A 13,826-nucleotide genomic window follows, 5' to 3' on the forward strand; every position below is an offset into this window, starting at 1 on the left:
TTATGTTTCATTTCATTTTCTTACTGCATTGAGTGTATTCATCGCTCTCGCTTTTTTTATTAGCGGCATATTCCTATTTACCGTTTTTTTACCCCATCAGCTTCATATTTGACATACTAATTTCATTGCAAATTGCAGCGATTTAAACTACTGTAGCTTTTTATATCTAATAATATCTATTGAACAGATTTCATGTCAGCTTGTACTACAGTTTGAGCTGTAAACAACTGCGTCAAGTGTACATACAGTTAAAAATGAACCACTTTTATAATGAACCACTTTTATTTAGCCACAATTCCGATTTTCTATTGTATGAGTACTCGTACATTGGTTATCCAACTACAAAAGTCTCTCTCATCTGACAGATCAACCAGGATTAAGATTAAAGACACGGAATTCTTACTATTAGGCAAAACTAACCATCGTGGCAAGAAAACGGCAGAAAAAGGATCATTTCCGATCACGGGCGGTAAAATATAAAAAAATCACTATCTATACATTACACCCACAAACATTAATGGCTGCCATTACCAGACGCATTCGAAAAGGAGATCTGTCCAAAAATAACCTAAAAACTCAAGAGAATTCACACAATCATCATCACGCCGTCCGGTGGACAAGTCCGCTTTCTTCTTCAAAGCTCGTTTCCGCATTTTCATTATCGCTGCCCATATCGACGTCTGGATTTTTCACGCCATTTTCAATTCCAGCCTCCTCTCCCTGACGTGTGCCAGCCGCTCTGCAACAGGTTCAAAATTTCATTTGGAATTTATAGCAAATTAAGCAAAAGTTAATTAGTATGATTTCAAGACTTGTTGTACAAATCCTGCGTAACATTAAAAACCAGGTATTGTATAGTAGCCATCAATATAAAAGAACACAAAAATCAGGCATTGAAATGAACCAGAAAACAGACGCCGAAAACTCGTTGTGTACAATATGAATGCATATCTTTCTGGAAGTACAGTTCAGGTACCACTATTTACCGAAAAGGTTCGTCCTTTACAAATCCACTGACAATGGTTTACTTTTTCAAAAAAATTGGTTGTCGGACACAGTTGCAGACATTAACGGGGATATGAAAATGAACAAAAGAAGAATAACGTCTCTAATGAAAATAAAACCAATCCATCAAATTACGCAAACCTGTGGTTGAAATTCACACAGCTTGAGGAAATGAAATTTAAAATTAAAAAAAAAGAATTTATATTCTGACTTTACAAAGAAATAAAATCAATTAATATTAGTTAATCATAGATTACCGCCATTTTCACATTGTATTTTATTAAATCGACGTTTAATTTGATCAGTTCCTCCATTTAGTCAAATAAAAAAATTATGTTTTTCATTTCAAAACGTTTTAAGTGCCCGAAGGACGGTTTGATTTTAAAATGCTTCGATTCAAAGCTAAAAACTGTGATTTCAGCTCTTCTTACAAGTTAACAGAGAGATAACGAATAACCACGAAAAACCAGAGTCCACGACTTGAAATTATGTCTAACAGACGACAATTGTTGGCTTACCACTGTAAACACTAAAAACACCTACTTTTTCTCCTTTCCTTTCTCCTTTCTCTTCGCAAGAATTTCCTTCAAGTTCGTCACGGGATCCGGATACATTTCCTCCATCTGCTGACTGGGCACCATGTACGACGGCATCAGCTCGGCATCCCCGAGGCGGTTGACGTAGTCGTAGAAGACCAGATCCTCCTCGTCCTCGTCGGCGCCGTACAGCGTCAGGATCCCGGCGATGCCCATATCACTGGCGTGTTCTTCTTCGCCCATCTGACGGCGCGCCTCCACCTCAGGAACCACCTTCTGTCCTACAACCCAACATTCCGCATAATATCTCGGCGCATTCGGAAAGAAATCTATTCAACCACGGACCAACCTTTGGTCTTTGAAGGTTTGGGTGCGGTGGGTCGGGGAGGCTTCGCTGCAGTCGCTACAGTGTCTTCACTATCGTCTGCAAATCAAAAAATTCAAAATAACCTTCACAACACGCATCACACATCGACAACTCATCGAAACCCATGCAGTTTCTGGTAGTAGTGTAAACTGTAAACAATGTTTTTTCACAAAACTTGGTTGTACTCAGTACTGGAACACTGTACAGTCGCTGCTGGTTATTATTTATAGGTATTACGAACCATCCACTACGAGCCTCTCTTCCTTCGTATTGTACCTGCTCTAGAGTCTAGCTATGTTAATTTCGTCGAATCGTGTTCATACAGGCAGCAGTTAACGCTTTACCGCAAACTGACGCAAAGTAAATCAAGCACGGTATTCGTACCTCGGCGCTGTTTCTTGCTCTTAGCTTTGGAGGCGTTCATTTCTTCGGGAGGACTTTGTAGCAAAAAATCCCACCATAAACTCCTGAAAATCCTTTAAAGATTCCAGATAATTCAACGAGCTAAGTAGGTTTGTCGCAGACCAGAAACCCACCAGTGCCCACAAATCAAAATGGCAAAAAGAGCACTTCAACGCCAGAGGCCCACAAAGTGACAAATGGAAATTACTACCCGCACCAACACCTCCTAATTGAAAATTAACAGAAAACAGGCAGTGTTACTGGCTGGTACTTAAATTTTTCTTAAATATTCATGGCAATATCCATTCTATGGTCAAACGCTTAAAATATGTAAGCCAGTAAGCGAAACAAAAAAACCGCAGAAACCTATGGTGTTTTAACGAAGTTCCACACGCGAATCCACATTCCACAACGAAAAAACACGAAGAAACGTGCTGTTTGTGAATATCGGATGGAGACGATAACGGAGCATACTGCATCGAGTATTTTGCAGGAAAGACGCGGTCGCTAAATGGTAAAACGTTACCGCATAAACCAATAGGAAAGCAAATAGAGCATATTGTGCAATTCGATTGGTCCAATTTACTTGGCGTAAATCTTTTATACGAAGTATTTGACTTTCGAAAATACAGGTGACCATGCTCTCCGAGTGGGCTGACAAGTGAGTTGTGAACGGCATCCATCAGTAATTCAATTCATCGTTTATACAGTACGTATACATACAAAATTAAAGTTAGCAACAACAGCGTTTCAATTAATTTGGAAACGAAGTTTAGTGATGGAACTAAAAATTAAATTCGAATCTTTAAATTAATTACATTAATTTCCAATCGGACAAATGAATTTAGAGCAAAAAATATTAACGATATCGCTGGGTGGACCGGCTGTCACCGGCACCGGCACCGGCACATGATCTATGTACTCGACAACACAGTATTTTACCAGTTTTAACTTTTACCTTCGTCCTTTCCGGTATAATAAGCACTATGATAATTAATATTAATTATACTGTGGCCGCGATAACCGTTTTGTAGTGGCGACTACATAGTTCGAAGGAAAACTAAAATTTTTCCACATCCTCTTAATTCCTACCTGCATTATGCATAGAAACATCATACAGAGTACAAGACAATACTATACTATTTGGACATACGGTTGTACCTATGCGTTTTTTCTTATTTTGTGTCGTAAATCAATCAAGTATATGATAAGTAAAATCAAATTTTTCAGGTGCATCGCAGCATGCATGCTTAACTGAAACGCACGAAAGGAACTTATTAAGCTTTACTATCTGACATGAAAATAGTAATAATGAATGTGCTGTACTTAATCAGCTTATACCCAGTTGCGCGACAAGTTGTATCTTATTGAACAACAACAAGCAAAAAGCAAATAGATAAACTATGCACTGTCACAGATTAATTCAAAATTAATTTAGTGGTTTGTTTGTTTATGTATTGTTCAAGCGTTTGCGCGTCCCGAACACGTAAAACTTACAAGGGTGTTTGGTGCGGCGACCTTGCGTGCATAAATGCATTCAATGTTAATGGTTCACGGTATCCACAGAAATGAAATACTAAAGGTAGTTTACTACCACTAATAATATTATTCATGTTCGTTCTGTCGCTCAACCACTACGGAGAATACAAACAGTATGCGCATTTTGATAATCCGCTTCAGGGTCAGCTTGCATCGATTTAATAAACTCACAAAATTTAACTACACACATATTTGTAATATATGCGCCATGCATGCACGAAGTACTCGTATACTGCAGTTGAGTTGCATAGAGTGTACAAAATATGTTTTATATTAATGAATCAAACGCACTGGTGAATGGCAAGACACGTCATCGCAATGAATGCAACGAATGCACAACAAAATTAAATTCTACTTATTAAATACTGTTTCGCTCTTAACTAGTCGGTCATCACAACCAGATTATAATAATTATTATGCACTTTTATGTTTCATAATTTTGAAACCAACGTTAACGTTGTTGGTAATTGATGCATGTAAATTAATAAAGCCTAGAAATTACGTATCAAGGCTCAAGTGCACCTGATAAACTATTTATTTAGTGCATGCATATAATGTGCAGATATACAGAATTACAATTTATAAGTACGATATTAATTAACCGCCATCAGCGGCATCAAAGGCAATACAATCTGTAAGACAAACAGCATATACGAAAATTAGGTATGTTGCAGTTGCTTTGTTTGTTTGTCTACATTGTCTAATCCTGATCACATTTTAATTTATTGTTGGGCTGGTTAGTGTCATTTCCGCACGTTGAAGGATACAATTATTTTCATGACAATGTACAACAACGACAGTTTCATCACTCTCGAACAATCTTAATTTCCTTATGGGTGTTACTTTCCTGTTATTAAACGCACAATACCGTACATTGTGATCGGCTTTAACTTATTATAAAAAAAACCATCGCTAGACCGATTAAGCATGTCCTAAAAGTGTTATGTAATAAAATATTATGGTAAGCAATTATTCGGTTGTACAATATGCGCAACCATATTCAGAGCAACGGAATTTAATTCGGAAGGTTGCAAAGCATACGTTTTAATCTAGCTTGCCGCCCGCGGGCAGTTTACGGCGGAAAATGCTGGTAATACGAGCAATTAATGAACAAAGGAGTCTTATAAAACCCCGTAGAATACGGTATACACGATATCCAGCGATCCAGTGCAGTTGGTCTTTTTAGTTTTATATAATTCTTCTTGTTCGAACTCACATTGAACGGATATTAATTTCTCGATCCAATTAATCATACTTGTTACAGGATGAAGTTTTTTGTGGTTCTTTTATTATGCGTGGCAGCGGCTTCTGCCCAAAAGGGCAAAGCCAAGGCAAAGTCCTCCAGTGTAGCCGGTAAGAAATAAATTTTACTTATTAACAGTTTTTATAAGTATAAAAGTATTGCTACAAAATATTCTCTTTTAACATTTTACAAATATTTTTACGTATTTAGACATTAAAAGAACACTAATTTCTTTGATCAGAAATTACTGACACAAAATTTAATATCGTTGCAAACCGGTTCCGACTAGCTTTGCACTTATTTGAATACGAAGTACAGTAAATCCGCTACAAAGGTTTTTTGTAAGCATTACCGTGATGTTTAATTCTTAACGCCAAACTCGTCATTAATAGCCTAACCGCACACGTTATGTATTTTTATTAACTGATCAGCCTTATATTAAAGAATATATTCCGTATTAAATTAATATTAAAGAATTTGCTTTGATTTTTTTCACTGATAGTCAGGCTTTATCATAGATTGACCTTTGTTATATAGCTGGCAAATTCGTCTGGGATCTCCTGAAGCCTGCCCTGAATGCTGCCGAAGTGCAGGCTCTTCTGGCGCAGAAAGGCGAATCCCAGTGGCCGACACTGGACCAGCTGCCCGCTGATCTCAGCTTTGATTGTGCGTCCAAGAAGCAGCCGGGTTTCTATGCCGATCAGAAGTACCAGTGTCAAGTTTTCCACCGATGTGATGTCAATGGCAACTTGACAAGTTATCTGTGCGTTAACACCACCGTGTTCAATCAAATCACGCTGGTGTGCGATTACTGGTTCAACGTGGAGTGCAGCCGGTACGTGAACAACATTACTAACATCGTAATTGTGAATAAACATTTTTAATTTTTAAAAATAGTAAATAAATAAATAATTTTAAAATAACCTCTGCCGGTTTTTTGCCGTTTCAATTCAAATTGCATAATTGTAATAGATTTCGATTTAGCAAAATATATGATTAATATAATTTATTCATGAACAAAGCAAATCAACCTGGAACTTTGATTGCAATAATTGTCACGAAGTATTAAAACCAGAATTATTAATCAGCCTATTTCAGACTTTTAGAAAAAAATTTGATTGCTGTACGGCTTGCTCTAAATTCTAAACTGGTTTAAACAGCAATCGCTGAAATTGCATAATCATCGAACCGTGGTATTTCCACTTAAAAGCTAATATTAATTTCGCACCTGCTGAAGTGCCGAAACCGGTATTGCGCAAAAAACGTAATATTCATTCTCGAAGGTAATTAATATTTTGTCTAGCCTCTTTCAAACTTAGCAGATACAGCTTGAAGTTCTGTCGAGGGGTGAAAGTGGTTTTTGTCGTCTCGAAAAAATGGAAACCTTGGCGTTTCCAGCTCGAAAACAGGAAGTGCGCGTTGATATGGTTACACAATCGATTTAATCGTACAGTTATGGCCTATGCTCATTATTACAGTTGATACAGTATAGAGGAAAAGTATTCGTGGTATACTGTGCCGGTTTATGACTATCTGCCGGCACATTTTTGCTTTGTCGTAAAATTTCCGTTTGCAAGAGTCTTCCTGGATCATAAAGATTTCGGTTTTTCCTTGCCGTACTACGATCAAAATATTCAAAAATGTTGAAAGAATGAAATTTAATGAAAGAAAAAAATTATACTAAGAAGCATTTTAACAATACTATAGTAATTTCGCGGTGCTCGAACTTAGAAAAATCGAAATAAATTTTCAGCCTAACTATCCTGATAGCGTAATAAATTTTTAACCATAGGCTGATATTTTTTTCAGCGGTTGAGCCTAAAAAATTTTGAAATTCTTACATACACAGATACACTGTACGGTACAAGGATCTGTATTAATATTGTACTTTATCTGTATGTTATGATTTTACGTCATGTCACAAGTTACTTTAATCGATGATTACAAAAAGTCTTTGTGGGTGATGTTATTTGAAGTATTAAGAGTGTACCGAGGGTGCAACTGGGTTCTGTACCCAAATAAAAATTTCAACCATGGAAATATATATTGATCCGAATTGTTTAAATACGCCTGTTTGTTGCTTTGCAGAGCCAGTGAATTCGAAGACTTTGCTAACTCCCGCTTGTACACTGACCAGCCCCTCTTCGACTCTCCCCCCGATGACTATGTGGCCCCGCAATCTGCCGGCAACGCTGCCGCCGCTGCGTCCGTCAGCAAGAATCTCCCATCCCCCAGCAAGCCCGCTGTCAAGCCAGTTGCCAAACCCTCCCAGCCGACCCCCAGTAAACCCGCTGCGCAGAAACCGGCCGGTAGTGGTGGTATTAAAGTCGGCGGATCCGCTTCCGTCTCCGCCCAGAGCCGACAGGACGAGGAGAACAGCGCCTCAGCCAACGCTAACGCCGCCGCTTCCAATGTAGAGGTCACCAGTGCGGCGCCCGCGGAAGAGACGACCGCGACGGCTGCCGAGGAAACCACCGCCGCTGCGGAAGCGACAACCGCCGCCGCTGCTGAGGAGACCAGCGCGGCTGCCGAAGCGACAACCGCCGCGGCTGCCGAGGAGACGTCCGCGGCTGCGGAAGCGACGACTGCCGCGGCTGCTGAGGAAACCAGCGCGGCTGCTGCTGCTGCTGAGGAGACGTCCGCGGCTGCTGAAGCGACAACCGCCGCGGCTGCCGGTGGTGAAGAGACAACGGCAGCAGCTGAAGATACCACGGCGGCAGCGGCTGCTTAAACTGACCATCCGACGTTAATATAATTAATTTTATACTAACTGTTTGGAAGGTGATGCCGATTTTGTTTATGTTCACACTGTACGAAATATGTCCATGCATGCAAGTTGTTAATTTTAAATCTGATGGTGATTCGCTTTTGATGGTTTGTGGAATGCGGAAAGATTACTGCGGGACAGAAGATGGCAGTCACACAAATAATTAAAAAACTTTACGTTAAATTCGCGCAAGTTCACACGCCTGTATACACACTTCGAAAGATTTTGTTGATGACCTTTATCATAATTCTGCAGATTTGCATTACATTGAGTAACGAACGTTTTGGCGACAAAATTAATTGTACACTATGTACGTACTCTTTGTTTCTCTTTTTAAGTTGCTCTAGGACTGTTTTCTAATAAAACATTAGTTATAACTAATTAAGTAATTAAGTATGTTTAAGTAAGTTTAAGTAATTAAGTATGTTTAATTAATTAAGTATGTTTATGTACGAGTATATATAATTATGACGACTGGCTAACTAATTAGTTAGCCAGTCGTCATAATTATATATACTCGTACATAAACATACTTAATTAATTAAACATTGCCACTGTGTAAATATTTATAATGTTGTAATAAATGTGCCGATAAATGATAATTGACTACTTTATGTACGATCTTACTTGGCACCTGCCAGAATTATTGTGTTGTAGGTTTGTTCGTTACGACACGTTTTCGTTTTCATAAATAAACAATCACCAAGATATTAATCGCACGTTAATGCCATATTGTGTTGTTTATCTGCCACAAGAACACAACAAATTATGGGTTGTATGTGCTGGACAACAGCAATTATCGGATGTGATGACACACTCTTCTGTAACATCCGATCGCGTGAAAATAGTTGACCGGCACAAAACTCTGCAGCATAACATGAATTTACGAACATATCCGTCTACCTGTAACCGGCAATTTTCCATTTGATTAGCGATGATTGTGTCGACAAGATCTGATTATTAACAGCTTTGTCATCGACCTTGTAGAGATTTTATTATTGCACACGCCATTACACTTATATCTTGCCGTAAGGCAGGCAAGAGCAACGAGCAGACGAACAGCACAAAATGTTCGGCAAAAGCAAAACTACGAGTACTGAACATAGCCACTTAAGAATTACTGCGTGCGCTGCTGTCAAATACTTCAAAATTTTGATAATGATCTCTTTAATAGTTTTGAAAGTTTTTGACAGCTATTGTTCTGCCGCTCGCAAAGAAGGCGCGTCCTTCGTAATTTTGTACTGTAAGGAATACTAATTGTTGATCTGTAGGGCAGTGCACGTGCGATAGAGAGGTCACAGTACAAAAAGTCTTCAGTATTAAAATGACCTAGTTGTACAAGTTGTGCAAATTCAAATAGTAGTGCAGTAATTATTGGTTCAGAAGTACCTATAAAATTTTTAACAAGTTCCTGTTTAGCAGATTAATTATGATCTCTACCCTAGTAAAAAATTGCCTTCTCGAGCCCAAATTTGCCGGCATAATCGGACCAATGGCTTCGCCCGACGGCGCACTGCAGTAATTCCGCGATTAATTAATTCCATTGCCCGGGTCTGAGGGCGGGTATGAAGGATACTTACGTACGAGTACATATTATTATAGCACTGGATACGGAAGGTTTGCTTGTCTCGGTGCGTCATAAACTCATAAGCTGAAAGGCGTAATTAATTAATTACTCCAGCCAGTCAAATTTTCCGGCCGTAGAAAACGATAATTAATCTGGACATAATTATTCAGTTAAACTGTATGAAAAAATACTACAGTTTAGAGTACATGATGATCGTAGTGATGTAAACGCTTCATTGCGAAAAAGATATCATTCGGTCACCAGTTTACTTGTCCAGGTCCTTGGTCAATTGTCAGCTTAGCAGCAATTTCGGTTGCTACAAATGTAGCTTTTTAAGTGACCACTTTTTATTGCGCTTGCGGTATTCATATTTCTAGAATCACTAGCACGAACTTCCTGTTTTCGCACCTGCGCCTGAAAATAAAAACCGAAAATTTCCCTATCTATGTAAATTACAAATGGCGATATCCCAACGGCCTGTCTTCTCACGTCACCTTCCCCAAAACAATACAGTATTCATACATTATTATATTCCCCCCAGGTTCAGTTGACAAATGATGGCAAATCAGCCTAAAAAATGCGTTCATGAATAATGCCTACAACTTACAAGGATATAATACTACAACGTACGAGCAATTAGTACTGTGCTTATAAAGGCTGAATACAATATCTACCGTAAAGTCCGATGTTAACGCCCTGGGCGTTTATTTTTTCGAGAGGCTCGGGAGGGGGCGTTTAAAACCGCAGGGGGCGTTTATTACGGGGGGCGTCTAATTTTTCAAATGAATAACACGCTCATGATGTGTCAGTTTTAACGAGGTTATTATGTATGAACATCAAAGGAATAATTCATAAACCAAGACATTAATTAAAAAATCATGGTTTAAGGGTATGCATTAGCTAAATTAGCAAGATGTACCACTAAGACCGTACCGACAACACACTAAAAAAGGGCGGCGCCGCAAATTATTAGACGCCCCGGGGCGATAATTTCGGGGGGGCTCGTTAATATCGGATTTTAGAGTATATTTGAGGTGACGCATAGATACTTGCGCGTTAATGAAAGCATACGTACCCCGCACTTGATACAACCTTGGCACGCAGAATCTTCGAATAAATTAGCACTACTTCTACTGACTGTGGTAGCACCATTTTCGAAGCCCAAACGCGGACTCCACCGGCACCCGCAATTTGTTACGTATACAACAGTAACAACACTACGCAGCAGTTTTCCAATAAGCACTAATTAAAACGAACTCGAATATTACATATAATTTTGTTATGCAGTTCAAAAGAAAAGAAGTCTTAGAAACAATTTGCGTGCCCATGATTTAATTGCAAACCGTCATAAGCGGACCATATTGTCTCTTTTAATGTGTGTATCACCAGCTCATTTATATTACTATTGCAAATTAGTATAAAATGCACTATCATGCATTGGCTTTGTGGCACGTAAATTTCTTTATTTGGCCTTAACACACGTGTTCGCTACAATATTTTTGAAAATCTATGACAGGATTTTTTTTGCCAGTTTCATGCCGATATTTCCTCTGACAAAGGCCGCAACTTTAATTCTTCTGCATCAAAATTTTGCGTAGGCATGAAATTTATGCAGAATTTCTTCTGATTCGTAAAATACAGTATCACCTTCGCAATTTTTATTAATCACTGCCAAACAAATAAAAACTCTTTCCGTAACCCCGAGACCTTTGCTAAAAGCAACCGCAAGGTAAATACAAGTATCCATAGTAGTCTGAATAAATGTGGTCAATTCAGTTAATTTTGCATTAACATGCATACACGCTGGTATTTAAGGTTAACGAACAACAAATGCACTTGCGGAAACCATTACTGAATCTGCTTTTATTCGGCGCTCTCAGCCTGGTCTTGGGCGCTCCCCTGCGCATTGCTAGCTTGGGCATTTCCGTAGCTGCCGGTATTACTGCGGCCGGCCGCTGTACGGCTCCCGGCACCGGCTTGACCACTGGCCTGCGCTTTGCGTCCCGAGGACTGGGCACTCGCTCCGCCCTGTCCGCCCGCTGCCTTGGCCTTAGCAGCGACTTGTCCGCCTCCGCTCTTCTGCTGAGCGCCTCCAGTACGGGTCTTCGATCCTTGACCGGCAGCTGCGCCGGCGGAGCCCTGGGCCTGTGGTGCCACGTAGTCGGCAGGTGGGGTGTCGAAGAGCGGCAGTTCTTCTTGGTAGAGACGACGGTTGGCGAATTCCTCGAATTCTTGCGATCTACAAAACAATATTTTTTACTAGTACATTATGTTTATACGGAGCGAGAAGGTGCGCAGACTGCATGCCCAGATCCTAGAAAAACATATTCGTTTTTCGTTGATTGACCCCATTATTTAAATTTTGCTTTCTTTGTCCTATGGAAACGCTTTCTTTTTCCTTTCAGTAAAATATTATACTTTATGCTTAATCTTTTAAAAAATTATTTAAACTCTGCATAAACGCCTGTTAGGTTTATCTTACACATAATTATTACTGAAAAGACTGTATCATCACCTGCATAGCTTTATTTGTTTTATAAAATTAACCAAAAAAGCTTTTATTAAAAGCCGCGAAAAAATTTTATGGAATTATTATGGCATGTAATCCTGTGTGCACGCCACATTGCACGCCACTGCACTACGATATAGTTCATACATCGTTTTAATTTTGTGGTGCGCTCAGTTCACTACTAATCAGGAATGGGTCAATGCGGCATCTGTGGCATATAATTTTCAAAAAAGCTATTCGCCCGGACATTGGGGCGCGAAGCCCAATGGCTGTACGCCCGGACATCAGGGCGCGAAAAATGCGAATGCGGCCCCGATGCCCGGGTGAATAGCTACCACCTGTAATTGTTCCCTTACCGCGAGCAGTCGACGTTGAACCAGTAATCACAGATCAAGGTGACCTGGTCGAATACTGTGGTATTGTCGCAGATGTAGCTGGTCATATTCCCGTTGATATCACACCGATGGTACACTTGGCACTGGAACTCCGTATCGGCATAGTAACCCGGCATCTTCTTGGAGTTGCAGTCGAAGCCGCCCTGCGGAATGGGTACATACGTCGGATACTGACCGTCGGCCTTCTGCGTCAGCATGGCGGCCACCGAAGCGGCATCCATGCGCGGCTTCTGCAGATCCCAGACGTAGGGCGGTCCCACCGCGCCCGGATTGGCTCGGGGTGCGCAGTATACGGCCGATAGTAGACCAAGGAACACGATGACCTTCATGGTTAAAGTAACGTATATATGCGTTGATAAAAATAAAATTCTTGAAGTGGGATTACTGGCGCTGGATGTGTTATTTGATGCCGGTGTTTTATATAGGCGGTCGGACCAACGCCAGATAAACGCATCGCTTTGTTCAAGGCCACTCGCATGCTTAACGCCATGCACACTTGGAGAAAAGGGTTGTTTTTTGCATGGTGAGAAAAACAGCCGGAAGCGACAGGCAAGCGTGGATAAGCGTTTATACTCAGAAGCCGACTATTTAGCCGCTACTGCAGAAGCGTGACCATCCTGTTGTTGGGAGTCTTCTTATGGAAATTACATGCAAGACTGCCGCCTGATTCACGCGTTTAGCATTTCATAATTCAAAGAAGTGTCGCTTAACTGTTTGTGGTTTTTTGTCGATCGATCCATGGCGATGACGAATACGGCTGGCAAATGACCATATACTGCGATTTGAAAAAATAATAATTCATTTATAAACACATTCTAGCAAGTAACTTCCTGAGTACCGCAACCAGAATTGATTGCACCGTGCACGTAATGAAGACTTCATACAAATGAACCGCGGAAACACAAAATCTTATGAAAAAAATTTATTACATTCTTAATGTTATTTATGCACACATTTTTATACGTTGATTGCTACTGTACTATTAATTAATTTGTAGGAAAACCAGTCATTTGGGCGATTAAATAATTTTTTAGTTATAAGCAGTAATATTATGGAAAACTTATGACAATGCAAAAAACGCAAAAACATTGCTGTTGCGAACTGGAAACGGTCTACATCGGCAGAGCAACGCTGAACTTTAAACAAAAGCGCTTTCCTAAAACAGTCAGGCATCATCGTTTGCACGTGCAGTGATGCATCGCTTTTCCGCGGAAAAACCGCACAATGCATTTCTAATCTAAATAATCATGAAGTGGCTCCAGTTATACTACGCTTGTATGATAACAGCAATAAAGCCAACAATATCTATCCTTGTTGCCGAAAAAGCGCCCATAGTATTGTGTAACAAATATAACAGAGTGGTGTGATTGTTAGGAGCACCGAATTATGGTGGCGTTGTATATATGTCCTCCAGATGTGTTCGAAAATTTTCTCAGGTGCCTGGGCTGGTACACATTCGACTGCTTGCAAGATCGGGTCACGTGTCAGCCGACAGT

General features: G+C 40.0%; 3 protein-coding genes across 4 annotated transcripts; 1 reads left to right on the top strand and 2 right to left on the bottom strand.

The window, feature by feature from the left end:
• Positions 1–274: 274 nt before the first annotated feature.
• LOC129595878 (uncharacterized) lies at positions 275–2,739 on the bottom strand. Of its 2 annotated transcripts, XM_055493009.1 has the most exons (5): positions 2,445–2,739; positions 2,293–2,375; positions 1,891–1,965; positions 1,549–1,822; positions 275–739 (listed from the first exon to the last, which is right to left on the bottom strand). In XM_055493009.1, the coding sequence occupies exons 2-5, from the start codon at positions 2,330–2,332 to the stop codon at positions 601–603; spliced, it is 528 nt and encodes a 175-aa protein (XP_055348984.1). In that variant the 5' UTR covers positions 2,333–2,375; positions 2,445–2,739; the 3' UTR covers positions 275–600. The 2 variants fall into 2 exon arrangements, with proteins under 2 accessions (XP_055348984.1, XP_055348983.1); XM_055493008.1 differs by having other exon boundaries at positions 2,293–2,739.
• A 2,241-nt stretch (positions 2,740–4,980) lies between these two features.
• Positions 4,981–8,036, top strand: LOC129595839 (transcriptional regulatory protein AlgP-like). Its single transcript, XM_055492969.1, has 3 exons — positions 4,981–5,202; positions 5,630–5,927; positions 7,181–8,036. Exons 1-3 carry the CDS (start codon positions 5,115–5,117, stop codon positions 7,821–7,823), a joined length of 1,029 nt encoding a protein of 342 aa, XP_055348944.1. The 5' UTR covers positions 4,981–5,114; the 3' UTR covers positions 7,824–8,036.
• A 3,033-nt stretch (positions 8,037–11,069) lies between these two features.
• LOC129595837 (uncharacterized) lies at positions 11,070–12,736 on the bottom strand. The gene is made up of 2 exons (XM_055492967.1): positions 12,292–12,736; positions 11,070–11,665 (listed from the first exon to the last, which is right to left on the bottom strand). Exons 1-2 carry the CDS (start codon positions 12,657–12,659, stop codon positions 11,290–11,292), a joined length of 744 nt encoding a protein of 247 aa, XP_055348942.1. The 5' UTR covers positions 12,660–12,736; the 3' UTR covers positions 11,070–11,289.
• Between the last annotated feature and the right edge of the window lie 1,090 nt (positions 12,737–13,826).

The sequence above is a fragment of the Paramacrobiotus metropolitanus genome, unplaced genomic scaffold (genome assembly GCF_019649055.1).
Source record: "Paramacrobiotus metropolitanus isolate TYO unplaced genomic scaffold, Prichtersi_v1.0 Parri_scaffold0000083, whole genome shotgun sequence".
Taxonomy (NCBI): domain Eukaryota; kingdom Metazoa; phylum Tardigrada; class Eutardigrada; order Parachela; family Macrobiotidae; genus Paramacrobiotus; species Paramacrobiotus metropolitanus.